General features: G+C 40.5%; 1 protein-coding gene across 1 annotated transcript in view; it reads right to left on the reverse strand.

The window, feature by feature from the left end:
* The window catches only part of LOC124554911 (ATP-dependent DNA helicase Q5-like), a 309,389-nt gene that overhangs the window by 48,363 nt on the left and 243,460 nt on the right, over positions 1–17,566 (reverse strand). Inside the window, exon 11 of the mRNA XM_047128599.1 lies at positions 1,349–1,537. Within this exon, the coding sequence (XP_046984555.1) occupies positions 1,349–1,537 (189 nt within the window). The remainder of the gene's footprint in view (positions 1–1,348; positions 1,538–17,566) is intronic.

The raw sequence follows: 17,566 nt of genomic DNA on the forward strand, positions 1-17,566 counted from the left end.
GCCAAAAGACTGGATGACAAATATAACCACAGGATGAGTTACTTGAATGTATAATTCATTACAAGGCTAAAGGCAAAAGATAATCCTTGAAATGACAGCAAACATTCTCAGCCGATGATGAATCATGGTAGCAGAAGGACTTCCTTAAGAAACTGAAACTTGCTTCTGTGAATGGGACAACTTTCAAGCATTGACCATTGTGGTGGAAACTTCGAGTACTGATTAGCCCAAAAGTGTAGTCGAAGAGGAGTTGCAACCAACTACGAGAGGACTTCAAAAATAAATTATACATGCTTTTCCACCCTAAGACCAATGCGCAACAAGAGTGGTGCATTATTAGAAGAGTGTACATGTTCTGCGTTCCCTACAGAGACAGTGCTGTAACAGTAAGGTTAACTAGTGCATCACAGTGTGCGAATAAAATGGTGCAGCAATTAGAAACATCCTTCAAATCTGAAGTATGCAGGACGATATGATTATTCTGAGAAATATGTCAAAATAGCACACAGATTTTGGTGGTACATGGACCAAATGCAATGTTGCATCTAGCCTTAGTGAAATGATTCCAACAATTTGTCAAAGGCCACACAGACTTCGGTGGTGTTGATAAGGAAAGAAGGCCATCAACACTGACCACAGCCAAAAGTGTCCAGGCAATCGGGTAACTGATTTGCAGCAATCACGGATTTTCCAGTGATGAGGACATTTGCAAAGTACTTCTCGAATGGCTCTGTGATCTAGGAGCAGATTTCTTCCAAATGTCCAGTTCCTTGATGATATATATCCACTCCTGCATCACAGAGCCATTCATTGAGCACTCTGTGAATGTCATCATCATTGGAAAACTGGTGATTGCCTGGACTATGCTGAAAAACGGAGTTGTATCTGTGTGACTTTGAAGTGTAGTGCAGCATTAAATAAGAGTTACTTGGTATGCCAAGTAATGTGTAACTTACTTTTTGAAGTCACCTGTCTATTGCAGTCAAAGAACTTTTGTCAATGATCATTTATTATTCACACTATAATATGCCCTAGTTCAGTTGCCAAAATTCAGCAGCTAAAACTCCCTGTGTTAAGGTAACTCTCTCTTGTTAACTGCAAATATACTTCTCCCCATATTGTCAGCAGCTGGAGATGCTCAGAGAGAGTGGGGGTGGATAGAATGAAACTGCAGTTGTGAGCTTATTACCAGCATGAGTATAAACAACTATTCGTAGTTAAAAAAAAATTTCAAATATGGTATCCATGTATAAAAGAACAATCAAACATATAATACTTATTAAAAAGCTACTTAATTCTGTTTTTAGAATCTCTCATAAAATTTTAGCAAAAATAATTTTTGACCTACCATTTTTGATACTGAATGGCGATAAAGACTAGCAACAGTGCAATTGGAAAAAATATCATATTCCATATCTATTGCACAAGTTTCAATATCCGATCTTGTAAGTTCAACCTCAGGAGGATCTACAATTTTGCATGTCGAATGATTTTTGGATAATGCTTCAGTCAAAAGATCCAGATAAGCTTCACGAGCCTGAAACACAATAAAACACGAGCATATGAGAGAAATGAAATACTACCTGCTTTACACTCAGATTCGTTATTCCTGAAATTAAATCATTGTGTGTGTTACTGAAAACAACAAATGATACAAAAAGGTAATATGTGGAACCTGGAAATTCTGTCCAAGCCATGGGGCTCATGTTTTACAGTTGCCTGCCTTGCTAATGCTGTATGGACTTTGCACAGAGGTGTTAAAAAGCATGAATGGGTGTCTTACACAAAGAAGCAAATCACTCTTATTTACATTTCGCTGAATAATTAGACCCATTTTAATATGCAAATTTTTAGTTTGCCTCTCTGTCCCAACTGCTGAAATTCAAGGTTGGCTGCTGAAGAATAACAAAAATTAGCATGCTCAGTACCTCCTTCCATATAAAAGGGGGGGGGGGGTAGTTTATATGGAGTTAGGGGTACCTTAGGATCAGGTAAATTGTGGATTCTTAAGTTTTGCTTTCCCATATGCATTCCTGCTACAGAGCTTGATGTCAGTATGTCCAGTATGCATTATAAAATCCCTCAGGAAAACAGTGTCCAGGTCTGGAAAGAAGTCTAATGGCATTTAGTACATCTGCTGTGGGAGCCTCGTCTGAGGTAGATGAGGCCCTGCCTGGTGCTACTGATAGTACAGGGTGCAGCCATCTTCAGGTTGTGGCTCATGTCGGCACCAATGATGTCTGTTGCTCGGGCTCCACGGCCAACCTCATATCCTACAGGTGGCTGGTGGAAATAGTGATGACTGCTTACAATTTGCAGTATCATACCCAGAACTGATTTGTGTCCTTTGGTTTGAAGCTGAGTGGAGGATCTTAACCACAAACTCCGTCAGTTCAGTGATGGTCCTAGCTGCAGATTTGTGGACCTTTGTTCTGTGGTGGAGAATCTTAGTATTCCCTTTGATATTTCAGGGGTACACTATACAGAGGAAGCAGCTACTCATGTAGCAAAATACATGAGTGCAATTTTTTAAGCTAGGTGACAGTTGGAGGTCCTCTGTTGAACACACGCCAGTCACTATGGGGAGAGCATTGATCGCATACAAAGTAAAGAAACTTTGAGTAATGGCATTTTAACAATACATCACCAAATATTTGTAACGAAGTCTTTGAATTTACGTCCCTCCTGGAAAGTTATCACACTAGAACTATACTCAGAAAAAAAAGAGTTGAAACACACAGTAGAAAGCTCCGAAATATTTAACAAGACATGGAACATCCACACAGATTTGACATCATAGGATGGGTTGTGGTCATTCCAGTTGATGTAATACTACGTCTATCGAGACTGAAACTGTGTCTGACTGCAAAGTCAGGTGAACTTAAATTAATATATGGACTTTTCATCAGTCACACAATTGTACTGCAGTTGTTCAAAGAATGTTTATGTGCAGTATATATATACATATATATATTGTGTGTGTGTGTGTGTGTGTGTGTGTGTGTGTGTGTGTGTGTATGGGAGGCGGGGAGGGGGTGTGCACCACAGCTCTGAAACCACTGAACTGATTTCAACAATACATGCTACTTATTGTTAGGAGAGAAGTACTGTTAGCGTAAGAACAACATCCCTCTGGAGAAGAGTGAGGAGGAAATGTACGGGAAAGGGGGGGGGGGGAGGGGGGAGAAGCAGCAATGGACAGAGGGGGAGAGACGAGATGCACAGAGAGAAGGGTAGGCGGAGATGGACAGAAATTTGGGGCCAGATATGGACAGAAGATGGGGGGAGGGGGGGGGGGGGAGGGGGAGATGTATGAAATATATTTGTCAGATGCTTGGGGAAAAAGCTGGTCTATATATGGGCTGTCCCTCCTACGAATTGCCAGGTACGATTTCTCTAGTGTCTTGGCAGATATTTGTAATTTAATTTGGGCTAAATCCAAACAAATACTGCTCATCACATCTTTCATTGAATGCTCAGTGTCAGTGGAAAGTGCCTGTTTGTTTCCCGTAACAAAAAGTATGTTTTTTAAAGTGGAAATGTGCCCATTTAACAGAGGAGTCCCAAAAATGTCTAGAGCAGTACTGGTTTTATCGATGTATATTAACAGGGACAGTACAACACAGAGAATAGCTAGTACTCCAAGAGCGACAGAGCAGCGCTGCTGCATGGCAGTAGTAGTCAGTGCCAGCCAGGGCCGCGCTGCTCCTCCTAAACCACTGAATGGACTTCATCCAAATACACACATTAATGTAGGGGGTGTCATACACAATGTGATCAAAAGTCTCTGGACACCTGACTGAAAATTACTTACAAGTTCGTGGCGCCCTCCATAAGTAATGCTGGAATTCAATATTAGCCTTGATGACAGCTTCCACTCTTGCAGGCATACGTTCAGTCAGGTGCTGGAAGGTTTCTTGGGGACTGGCAGCTGGTTCTTCATGGAATGCTGCAGTGAAGAGAGGTATCAATGTCGGTCGGTGAAGCCTGACATGAAGTCGGCGTTCCAAAACATCCCAAAGGTGTTTTATAGGATTCAGGTCAGGACTCCAGTCCATTACAGGGATGTTATTGTCGTGTAACCACTCCACCACAGGCTGTGCATTATGAACAGGTGCTCGATCATGTTGAAAGATGCAATCGCCATCCCCGAATTGCTCTTCAACAGTGGGAAGCAAAAAGGTGCTTAAAACATCAATGTAGGCCTGTGCTGTGATAGTGCCATGCAAAACAAAAGTTTGTGCAAGTCCCCTCCATGAAAAACATGACTATACCATAACACCACCGCCTCCGTATTTTGCTGTTGGCACTACACATGCTGGCAGATGACATCACCGGGCATTTGCCATACCCACACCCTGCCATCGGATTGCCATAGTGTGTAACGTGATTCGTCACTCCACACAATATTTTTCCACTGTTTAACTGCCTAATGTTTATACTCCTTACACCAAGTGAGGCGACGTGTGGCATTTACTGGCGTGATGTGTGGCTTATGAGCAGCCACTCGACCATGAAATCCAAGTTTTCTCACCTCCCACCTAACTGTCATAGTACTTGCAGTGGATGATGATGCAGTTTGTAATCTCTGTGTGATAGTCTAGATAGATGTCTGCCTATTACACATTATGGCCCTCTTCAACTGTTGGCAGTCTCTGTCAGTCAACAAACGAGGTCAGCCTGTACACTTTTGTGCTGTACATGTCCCTTCACGTTTCAACTTCACTATCACATCGGAAACAGTGGAACTAGGGATGTTTAGGAGTGTGGAAATCTCGTGTACAGACGTATGACACAAGTAACACCCAAGCACCTGACCACGTTCAAAGTCCTTGAGTTCTGCGGAGCACCCCATTCTGCACTCTCACAATGTCTAATGAGTACTGAGGTCACTGATATGGAGTACCTGGCAGTAGGTGGCAGCACAATGCACTCTGTTGCCTTTGATAAGAACAAATTGTGGAGATAATGGGGTTCCATGCACTGTCCAACTGGTAACCATTATCACAGTTCATCAGCTTCTCTGCCAGGTGTATTTCTGTGCATTCTTTAATAGTGGAGTCCCAAAAACACATTGCTGTGGTCAGAATCATATTTCTGTCGTACTGCATTGAATGTCCAGAGGAAATTCAATGTTAAGTAATAGTGGACTTGCTTGGTTGCAAAAAGCAAATGCAACACTGATGTTCATGGAGCTTTCTTTCACAGCGGGTGTGGTCTGTACTGTGTAAGCCATGTAACATTGACAAGGTGTTTTGTAGATTCCAGCCTTCTGCAATAACAAGCCGACCTTCACTGGTCCCAAAAGGTCTGCCCTGCAATCTTAGATGGTGGATGGAAAATCACTTTCACCTGAAATTTACAGAGGAGTCTAGATATTTTAAATGAAGTGTTACCCACAAAATGAAGAGAAGCTAAAGATTTTGCAAGGGTTTTCTCATCTTTATCCACTTCTCCATTTTTCGTTTTAACTGACAATGGCCTGTTAATCTGCTGGATATAATATCTATTTTTTCTGAACACTGTCTTTAGGTGGGTGAGCTCTTTTGACAAACTATATAGATCTGAGACAGTTTGAGCTCTGTGTACAAGTGTTTTCAGCATGCTTATAGTTTGTGATGGGTAATGACAACTTGATGCCTGCAAATGCAGGTCAGTATGAGTGGCCATACAATATACTTAATGCCCTAGAGAGCCATCACTCTTTTGTTGAACAGAGACATCCAAGAAAGGCACACAACTATCTTTCTTTATTTCGTTAGTGAACTGAATGTTGTAAATTGGTTGAAATGGTGAAGAAATTCCATGAATTTATTTTCTCCACGAGGCCAACCTATGAAAGTATTTTCCACATACTTCCAAAACATGGTTGGTTTAAGGACAGGTGATTCAAGCTTGTTCTCCTCGAAATCCTCCATATGAAGGTTGGCCACCAAGGGAGACAGAGGGCTGCCCATGGTGATGCCATCAGTCTGTTCAAAATATTCTTGGTTGAACATAAAATAGGTTGAGGATACAGCAAGCCGAAAAAAAGCAGTGATGTCCACCTGAAACTTTCTGCCAACTAGTGTGAAAGAACCTGTGGAGGGACCTTTGTAAAAAGTGATACCACATCAAAGCTAACCATACGGTCAGAACTGCTTAGATGTAGAGCCCCTAGTCTATTGGTAAAGTCAAATGGGTTACAGATGTGATGTGAGCATTTGCCCACCAAAGGTCTCAGCAAAGAAGTAAAACATGTAGCTAAATCGTATGTAGGAGCTCCAATGTTGCTCATTACTGGATGTAATGGAACACTTCCCTTATTAATGTTTGGAAGGCCATACAGTCTTCGAGATACACAACCATGCGGTCTTAACATCTTGGTGATCTCTTGAGGTACGGAGGAGGAATTCAGTAGTGCAGGAGTTTTCCACTGCACACATACTGTATGGTCATTATCAATCCTCCTACAGGTAGAGTCACTTAGCAGACCACACATTTTTTTCATGAAACACACTATGAGATAACAAAACAGTTGCATTACATTTGTCAGACTTCGGTACCACTATATCACATCTGTAACTCAGCTGACTTTCGTAATGTGGCCTCATGAAGATAAATTGATGGAGTTTCTTCACCACATCAACTCCATTTGCAACAACATTCAGTTCACTAAGGAAATAGAGAAAGACGGTTATCTGCCTTTCTTGGATGTCTTTGTTTGACAAAAGAATGATGGCTCTCTTGGGCATTCAGTATATTTTAAGGCCACTCATACTAATCCTCCGTAAATTTCAGATGAAAGTCATTTTCCGTATGCCATCTAAGATTGCAGACTTTTGGGATCAGTGAAGGACAACTTGTTATTGCAGAAGGTCGGAATTTACAAAATATCTTGTCAATGTGGCATGGCTTAAGTAGGATAGACCACACCCACTGTGAAAGAATGCTGCACTGAACATTAATGTTGCATTTGTCTTTTGCAACCAGGCAAGTCCACTATTGCCGAACATTGTATTTCCACTGAACATTCCATGGAGTATGACAGAACTACGATTCTGACCACAGTCTCTATTATTAAATAATCCAGGGAAATTAGTCTGGCAAAGAAGCTGATGAATTGTGGTAGTGGCTACCTGTTGGACAGTGCATGGAACCCCACGATTTGTCCTAATTAAAGATGACAGAGTGCACCAATGGCCACAGTGAACAGCAGTGCAGAGGATAGCAGAGTTTCGTATTTCCATCAGTGATGGAACTACTGCCTGGAAGTGTGGTCCATGTGTCAACTTGATTTTGGTGCATTTGTGGAATACTCACAGATTGAGTATGTCTTAGTTAGTCTTCGATGACTCACTTGAAGATGATTGGCAGCTGCCCGGTTGAAATACCAAACGATGAAATAAATGATGACTGGCTGCAATCCCGACATTTGTTTGAACATTCGCCAGGAAAATTTTAAGATTCACAATGCAGATAAATATAAAATCTTATTCTACATCACTCACAGCAAAACAACAGAGACACAGTCATAGATGTGTGGGATATGTGTTACGTATGTGTAGGCAGGTGAAGCGGTTGCTAGAAGGCTACAGCTGTTTCGGCCACAGATTTGCTAATCGGGCCAACAACCACCATGTCAACCACCAGCCGATGTTACAACGTGAATGTGGTATGGAGGGATGGGAGTTAGCACATTGCAGTCCCACACATTGATGGTTCAACAGACCTGCTGTCACTACCATTTGGCCAAGCATCTCCTAAATTGGCATCATGAGGCTGAGTGCACCCCAATCGTGTCCTCCCGCCAAGGAAAAATCCCTGGCAGTACCAGGAGTTGAAGTCAGGTCCTCTGCATGGCAGTCAGCCATGATGACCACTCAGCTATGGAGGCAGACAGTATGGATACAGGGACTGGTGATAATGTCATTTCACAGCAACTATAGTTTCCCAAGCTGATAATCCATCAAGAAGGAGAGGAAAGAACAGATAAGCATTGTTAGGATCCTACATAGACAATGAATGGAAATAATTTAGTTCCAGTACATTGCATATAGATGATGATGATGATGATGATGATGATGAGTTTGTGGGACTCTCAACTGCACGGTCATCAGCGCCCGTACGAAGTCCCAATTCTCACACAGTCCAATCTAGCCCCTGTCATGAATGATGATGATGATGAAATGATGAGGACAACACAAACACCCAGTCCCCGGAGGAACCCCGTGATCCATAGGCAGCAATGTTGCATTTAGAGAAATATGTGCAAAGTTTAAATTGAACGAGAAATGCACTGTAGAGAAGTATGTGCCATGTTAAGTGGTTTATGGGTGGAAAAGACCCACCATGGTATAATTACAAAAAATGGAAAATGCTGAGAAAACAGAGGTTGTTGCACTTTTGGTTAAAAAAGAAACAAAAATACTGACAGGTAAAATTTAGTACAAACTTTTGCATCTATAGAAGATGGATGTGTGAAGCATACGTTAACTGTCAGTGAAAGTTTTTTTTTTTTTTTTTAATTTTTATTTACACATCTAGTTCTGTACGATCTGAGGAGCGTGAGGATGGTGATGAAACAAGTCAGTGCATGCAATTAACATGAATCCTATCCTATGTAGATGACAAACTGCTGATCAGATATTAGCATAATCAACAATATAACACAGAAATTAGATAAATTTTTTTCCACAAACTTCTCGACAGAAACTGCACAGAAACCCTACAGTTTAGACTTGAAATTGTGTAGATTACTGCAAAGATTTTTAATATTTGTGATAGCTCATGGAAAATGAATCCAGCAGAATATTGCACACCTTATTGCAATACAAATAAAGGAGGTGCGATCCAAATGTAGATGGATTTCTGTCTTTTATTAACTGAGTGAAAGCTGCTAATTTGGGGGAATGAGCTCATGCCGTTAACAAAAAATTACATAAAAAGGAGTTAAATATTGAGTGGCCAGTGTCAGAATTCCAAGACTCCTGAACAGGAGTCAAGAAGAGGTTTGCAAATTTACAGCACATATTGCTCAAACTGCCCATTTATGAGCCAAAAATATCCTTTTCAATGGGAAGTCTTACCACAGAATATGACGTCCTATGTCATAAGTGAATGAAACTAGGCAAAATAGACTAATTATCCTGTTCTAATGTTAACTATAGCAGCATTCAATTGTACAACAAGATCCAGAATATGGGCTTTGATGACTGTTTACTATTTATCTGAATACCTTTGAATCTGAATTGTTCTGATTCACTAATAATGGGCCCATTCTGTGCAATAAGAATGGCAGTTTTAGTTGAACTGTGAGTTAGGAACCATAAAAACTGTTCCTCACTGTGATTTAGCATCGATTTACTTTCTACAAGCCATAAACTGTAAATAATACCGCATATATGACAGTGGTTTGACCTATTCTTGAATATTGCTCGAGTGTTTGGGATCCATACCAGGTTGAATTGAAGGAGAGCATCGAAGCAAATCAGGTGGGCTGCTAGATTTGTTACTTGTATTTCGGACAACACGTAAGTGTTACGGAGATGCTTCAGGAACTCAAATGGGAATTTCTGGAGGGAAGGTGAAGTTCTTTTTGAAGAATGCTATTCGGAAAATTTAGATAACCAGCATTTGAAGCCGACTGTCGACTGATTCTACTGCCACCAATATACATTGCACCTAAGGAGTACGAAGATAAGACACAAAAAATTAGGACTCATACAGATGCATATAAACAGTCTTTTTCCCCTCGCTCTAATTGTGACTGGAACGGAAATGGAATCGTATTTGTCATATCAGAAGGCTTTGTGTGTGTTCCAACATTCTTTTCATTGCATAGTCATTTATAAAATAAATACTGAGGTCACTAAACATAACTAAGAATTCTCTCTAGCTTGAAAATAAATGTCCTGAAATCTGAGTTAGGGGAGCTATAGACAACTACAATTAAAAGTGTAGTTTCACCAAACTCAACTGCCACTGCGTAACGTTCAATGACCTGTTCAGTGCATTTCTTTGACACACCAGTAGGTTCAAATGAAATGTCAGATTAAAAGTTCTTGGGTTTTCAGCTATGTAGCGTGATTAAAATTGCATGAGCTAGCCAAGCACGCCTTGGCCATTGTCAAGTAGTATGACTGCCAGTGGGCTGCTGATACTCCCTTTTTATATACGCTAGCTGCTGACTGTGATGTCACTAAAGCTCGTGGTTGGTTGGTTTAAGGAGGGGGGGGAAGGGACCTAGGTTATTGTTCCGAAGCTCGTGGCGTCACCATATATGGACATATGTTGACTCGGCATTCAGTTTGCCCACTTAAATTATGGTATTGCTCACTTAATCTATGCTATTGCTGGATCCCACACCATGCTTACCCTGCAGGTTACTGTCTCTATTTAGAGTGTTATCAGTGATTTTTATTTCAATAGCGACTTTAATTACACAATGCCAGAAGCTGTTAGTGTGAACTACGATGGACGTTTTGTCATATTTTATCTTGTGTCCATTTTCTAAAGCATGCTCAGCTGAAGCAGATTTCTTGGCATAGTACAGACAACTAAACCTCTCGTGCTCTTTCATGTACTGTTCCACAGTGTGTACTACTTGCACGACATGAGACTGGCCACACTTGCAAGGTATCTTATAGACCTGTGGTGTTCTGAGACCTGCTACGTCTATAACTGGTCTCGGTTTGACGGATTTTTGTCAGAGTCCTGAAGATAGATTTGAACTTGTGTTTTTTCAGCGCTCAGCTTAGGACAAGAGGTTCTGACAGAAGTGAAGCTGTGCTTGGATAGCTCAGTCGGTAAAACACTTGCCCAAGAAAGGCTAAGGTCCTGCGTTTGAGTCCCTGTCCAGTACACAGCTTTTCATCTGCCAGGAAGTTTCAAGTCAGTGCACACTCCACTGCATACTGGAAGTTATCTGCAGTTCTTTTAGCCACATAACAACATTCACTGCACAAGACATTCCAGATAGATAGGTCATTAAATGCCATTATACAGATGTCAACAAAATTTCTCAATTAGAGAAAGATAGTTTGAAAAGACAACATCAACAATTAAAATTCACTCACACTATTTTCTGTAACTAAAGTCCAAATCCAATGGTAACTGTCATCCCACAAATCCCTTTACTGTCAGTTGACGCATACCAGCAGTCAGTGTAAGGTTGAAGGAAGAATGGAAATAGCAAAGTCGAGCACAAAAATTAGCATTAGACTGTGAAGTATACATTACTAATAGCTCTAGAAGACATAACAATAATACAGTCACAACTCCAGAAGATAGGTAGGTAGGTAGGTAAGTTGGTTGGTTGATTTGGGGGAGGGGACCAAACAACAAGGTCATCAGTCCTGTTGGACTAGGGAAGTATGGGGAAGGAAGTGGGCCTTGCCCTTTCAAAGGAAATATCTCAGCATGTGCCTAAAGAGATTTAGGGGAATCACGGAAAGCCTAAATCAGGAGGGCCAGGCACAGGTTTGAACTGTTGTCCTCCTGAATGTGAGTCTAGACTACAGAAGAATACCATTCTCTCTGTCTGACAAAGTATCACTACTTCTATACTATAAAAATGCAAGAAAGGAATATATAAATATGGGGAGTTGTCTCCTGAAGCCTTCTTTGTGAAACTGTTGTATTTAGTAACACATGCCTTCTCAAGAGTGAGGAATATGATTTTGGAGCATAGCATTGTATGGCAGTGAAACATGGGCTGTGGTTCAACTGGAACAGAATAGAATCGAAGCATTTGAGATGTGGTGCTACAGACAAATGTTGAAAATTAGTTGGACTGATAAGATAAGGAATGATGAGGTTCTGTGCAGAATCAGTGGGGACAGGAATACATGGAAAACACTGACAAGAACAAGGGACAAGATGAGAGGATCTCTGTTAGGATGTCAGGGAATAACTTCGATGGTACTAGAGGGAGCTGTAGAGGTTAAAAACTGTAGAGGAAGATGGATACTGGAATTGAGGACATACATTGCAGATGTTACTCTGAGATGAAGAAAGTGGCAGGCCACATCAAACCAGTCAGAAGACTGATCACTAAAAAAAGTGTATGATGTTGTCTGTGCAGGAAAGCAGCTTGTATTTTTTTCTCCAGCAGAGAATGGCTACTGAGGACTAAGCAATAACTCCAGAATCTACGCAGGAGATTAGTCAGTAGTCTAATGGACTTTAAGAGGGCAACACATTACGCCATCCAATGTCTTTCCTATGCAGTAAATGAGGGCAATACTACAGTAATATCAAAGGTGGGAGGTCATTATATTACTCATCACCCAGTGCCAATGATGTAATACTGGGCAGTTTTTTCTAGAAATTCTTTTGGAATGCTGTTATAGGAAAAACAGTGATCTTGATAATGTAATAACTCATTTCAATACACACTATCTTCATCACATTTAAAATGTTAATTTTTATTTTCAAGTGACCAGTTTTAATCTTCTAAGACATAATCTTCAGATCCTACATTCCTTTTATCAAGTAATGTAAGATCTAAAGATGACCTCTTAGAAGACTGAAACCAGTCATCTGAAAACAAAAATCAATGACTTAAATGCATTCACAACAGTGTGTATTCAATTAAGTTTTTCTAAAGCTTTGTGTTTTTCACCCCTTTCTAGTTGCTTTTCTTTCCAGGGTGAAGATGGTAGACTTGCCATTTTGGACACATTAGTTAATTTTTCCACAACAGTTTTTAGGAATTACATGAAAGGATTGGTGAAAGAAATTGCTAACTCTGTATATAAGAAGACTTAGTCTCTTATCTGTTGTTTCTCCGAATGTGTGATATACTTTTAACAAGTTGTTATATGTGCATGACTAGAAAACACTTTCTTACTACATAAATTGTTTTGCCCTTTTTTATATATATTCTCGTCCTTGAATTTGCCACACTTATATAACTGGAATATATCAAGATATACTGTTAATAGAAGTTTCATACTGTTAATAGTTTGAGTTTACATACAATGTTCGCTTCTAAATTTTCAGGTGACTGATTCACTGGTGCATATGATAATGTGAAAACTGATGGTTTAACAGCCTTTTAGACATTTATGGTTGCAGTTTAAGTCATCTATTCCGTGATCTTTTTCGTTCCCTTAGTGAAAGCTAGGCTCAGAACTGAATAATTTCAAGAACTGAGTGCAAATAACTATATCATAAATGTGCCATTACTTTCCCACATTTACCACAGACCGTCCAAAGCTTGCAATATATGAGGCATGCCCATTCTGCTGTAATTTTAAGTATCCATATGACTGGACATACAGTGTAATATTTTACAGCCATAGAGGCTAGGCTTGACATGTTCTGGCAATATTACAGTCATAGAGGCCAGGCTTGATATGTTCTGCCTACACAGGTAAATAAAAAGTAGGCATAAGTGAGGTTGTTTTTCAAGCCATTAGCATCTTCAGTGTATTTTTTTGCATAAGTTACATCACTTCCTTCCCATTCGCTGCATGTCTCCAAGAGACACCCCTTCTCAATCTCAGGGAGCTATGAAGCTCTGACACAATGGTGTAATCAGCAGGAATTTTTACTTTTGCATCTGTAAGGCATGCACAGAAGTTGGTGGTACCATTTCACAATTTGAGAAATTCCAGCTACCTGTCTGGAAAACCATGCTCCTAAACTTGACATTCTACCACTGCTTGCCAAGTAGCCTGTGATGTCTATCATTTAATATGAAGCTTCTGAAATGCTATATATGTGGCAGCAAGAAATACCGAGTGGAAAGTTGATTCCAACACTCATCACAGTTCACACTAAGCAAAGTCAAATAATAGCTCAGAGGCAAGTTGAAGCTTTCTGTAAAGAATCAGGCCTTGCTATTGAAATGCCTGTCACATTAGGGTTTACTGTGACACAGCTACATGGTTGAGTGGCAACATCATAAACCATAATGTTTCTATGTCAATTACAGTTGCAACTACAAGTCAAGACTAAGAAATACCTTTAACCTGATCAGCATGAATATTTACTCTGCAGTGGAATGTGCATTATTTTGAACTTCGCTGACAGATAAAAACTATGCCCTAGACTGTGACTTGAACATGGACCCTTGCTTTTTGCAGGCACCCATCATACCAACAGAGAAATATAGGCATGGTTCTTAATCTGCCTTCACAGCTTTCCATCTGTCAGTAACTCACTCATACTTTACAAACTTGACAGAAGCTCCTCTCCAGAGGAAAAAAGTTTCTGTGGGGCTTGGAAAGTGTCAGGGATGTACCTGCAGAAGGGAAGCTGTGAAGGTGAGTCATGCTTGGGTTACTCCATTGGTAAGGGAATTGCCCACAAAAGGCAAGGATCCAGGTTTGAGTCTTGTTGTGGCTCAGACTTTCACCAGTTTTGATATTTACGATCATCTCCCACATAAAATAGTATAAACTCAGTCATGTTACCATAGAACACAATAATGAAATGAAATGCAGATTTATAAATTACAATAAGCAATACATTCATGATCTTCACATACATTAACGTTTAACAAGTTTCTTGTAGCAGTCATTTTCAACAGCAGCTATCCAACGTGTATCAATTAAAACATGTCTTTTTGCATGCTGCAGCTGGAGCTATTTAATAACCCGTGTGTGTTTCATCTTTATTAACAAGCCACTATCAACGGGTGATCTATAATGTTATGTTTTATTGGTTTACAAATTTTGATTTTATATTTAAAACAGTTCACATATGAATTTTAACGTAAAATGTGGTGGTATTTAATGTTAAAAGTTTGTGTCATTTCTTTGATGACTATATTGCTTTCACTCATATGCATTAGGTTGAAAGCCACACCTTTTCCTGTATTTTGCATGTTAATAACATGCTTCAATTGAAATTTCTGGGTTTCACTAAATTCTTTGCACATACTGTGGTTGACAATATAGACTCATAGTAACTGGCATCACTTTAACAGTAAATACACCTTCCTGCATTGCTTTTGGTGTTTGGTGCATCATGTATTTTGTGTAAGTAGTGCCAACATTCTTGTTTCTTGTGTGTGTGTGTGTGTGTGTGTGTGTGTGTGTGTGTGTGTGTGTGTGTTTATATGAAAGATGATGTGTCTCCAAATTTCGCATCAGTTGCACAAGAGTGGTGCTAGTAGCACCTGGCTGCAAATCAGGTTTGCTTTAAATAAACAATGTAATGGTCAGGAGCGTTAGTCACCTTTGAAATTGGACATACTGAATTGATGTTATTGAAGAATGCTTTTAAGATGATGAAGACGCATTATCAACAGAGCACTGAGTTTGAATGAAGTTGTGTAATAGGGCTATGAGAAGCTGGATGTTCATTCGATGATATTGCAGAAAGACTTGGCAGAAATGTAGCAATTGTACACAATTGATGACAGCGGTGGTCACAGGAAGGTACGGCTGCAAGACCACCGGACTCCAGATGGCCACAGGGTACTAGCTGGGGTGGTGCATCATACTGCATCTGCAGCAGCAATTCAAGAAGCACATGGCACCACAGTGACACAATGAACCGTTACAAATCAGTTGACAGCTCCAAGCCAAATGCCCTGTAGCGTGCATTTCACTGACCCCAAACCACCGCTGTTTACCACTTCAGTGGTGTCAGTTGAGAGATCATTGGAGGGTGGAATGGAGGTCTGTTGTGTTTTCTGATGAAAGCCGGATCTGCCTTGGTGCCAATTATCGTTGTGTGTTGGTTAGGAGGATGCCATGTGAGTGCCTCCAAGCAAACTGTCAGCAGCCTAGACAAACTGGACCTACACCTGGAGTTATGGTCTGGGGTGTGATTTTGTATGACAGTAGGAGCACTCTCGTGGTTATACCACTCATCCTGACTACAAATTTGTATGTCAGTCTGGTGATTAAACCTATTGTGCTGCCATTCATGAACAGCATTCCAGGGGGTGTTTTCCAACAGGATAATACTCACTCACATACCGCTATTGTAACCCAACATGCTCTACATACTGTCATCATGTGGCCTTGGCCTGCTCGATCACCAGATTAGTCTCCAAGCGAGCACATAGGGGACATCGCTGGAGAAAAACTCCAGCATTATCCAAACAGTATTATGTAGCCTTGTATTGACTGACCAAGTGCGGCAGGCATGGAACACCATCCCACAAATTGACATCCAGCACACCCGTTTGACACACGCATGCACATATACATGCTTGCATTCAATAGTCTGGCAGATACACTGGTTATTAATGTACCATTATTTCACATTTGCAATTGCTTTTCTCGCAATGACATTAATCTGCGCTCTCACAATGTTAACCATTTAAATATGTTACCTAGACAAATTTAGCCCTGAAATTTGGTTACTGTGCATTAATTATATTTTGGTGTTAAGATTTTTTTTTTTTTTTGTAAAGTTAGCAAGGTGGCTTTCTTATTTATTCCACTGATCTTCACATTTTTCTCTTTTGTAGTTGGGCTGCAATTCATTTACCTTAAAGGCTCTGCAACTGTTGAATAGCTTTTTGTATGTTTCCATGTTACTTGTATCAAATGTTCTACCAATTTGCCCCACATATCTCCCATTACATGTACTGCAATGTAATTGGTATATTACCACTTTTGAGTAGATATTTGTGTACTTTGTTAGTTTTTGGATGTACTTTTGGATGGGATTCACTTCTGGATTGAAGCATCTGCATAGAACATTTATGTTTTATCTTTTGAAAATGTTGATTATTTTACGTGTATTTTGTTTCCATGTCCTTGTGGACCAACTTGAGTCTTCTTTCGTGTTATCATATGTGTTTTGTGTTTTTTATCATTGTGCGTGCTTGCTTGGTGGAGTCTTGTTGTATTGTTGTTTGTGAATGAGTGTTAACTGGTTTTATTTTATTTTTAAATTGATTGTTTAATTGTAATGCTAGATTATTGTAGTATCCACTGTTTATTGTTGTTTGTTTGGCAGTGTCTAGTTATTTTTGTTAGTATTCTGTGTTAAGCAGTATTGTGTTGATTGTAAGTAGTACACTCCTGGAAATTGAAATAAGAACACCGTGAATTCATTGTCCCAGGAAGGGGAAACTTTATTGACACATTCCTGGGGTCACATACATCACATGATCACACTGACAGAACCACAGGCACATAGACATAGGCAACAGAGCATGCACAATGTCGGCACTAGTACAGTGTATATCCACCTTTCGCAGCAATGCAGGCTGCTATTCTCCCATGGAGACGATCGTAGAGATGCTGGATGTAGTCCTGTGGAACGGCTTGCCATGCCATTTCCACCTGGCGCCTCAGTTGGACCAGCGTTCGTGCTGGACGTGCAGACCGCGTGAGACGACACTTCATCCAGTCCCAAACATGCTCAATGGGGGACAGATCCGGAGATCTTGCTGGCCAGGGTAGTTGACTTACACCTTCTAGAGCACGTTGGGTGGCACGGGATACATGCGGACGTGCATTGTCCTGTTGGAACAGCAAGTTCCCTTGCCGATCTAGGAATGGTAGAACGATGGGTTTGATGACGGTTTGGATGTACCGTGCACTATTCAGTGTCCCCTCAACGATCACCAGTGGTGTACGGCCAGTGTAGGAGATCGCTCCCCACACCATGA

Source organism: Schistocerca americana, chromosome X, assembly GCF_021461395.2.
Source record: "Schistocerca americana isolate TAMUIC-IGC-003095 chromosome X, iqSchAmer2.1, whole genome shotgun sequence".
Classification (NCBI taxonomy): Eukaryota; Metazoa; Arthropoda; class Insecta; order Orthoptera; family Acrididae; genus Schistocerca; species Schistocerca americana.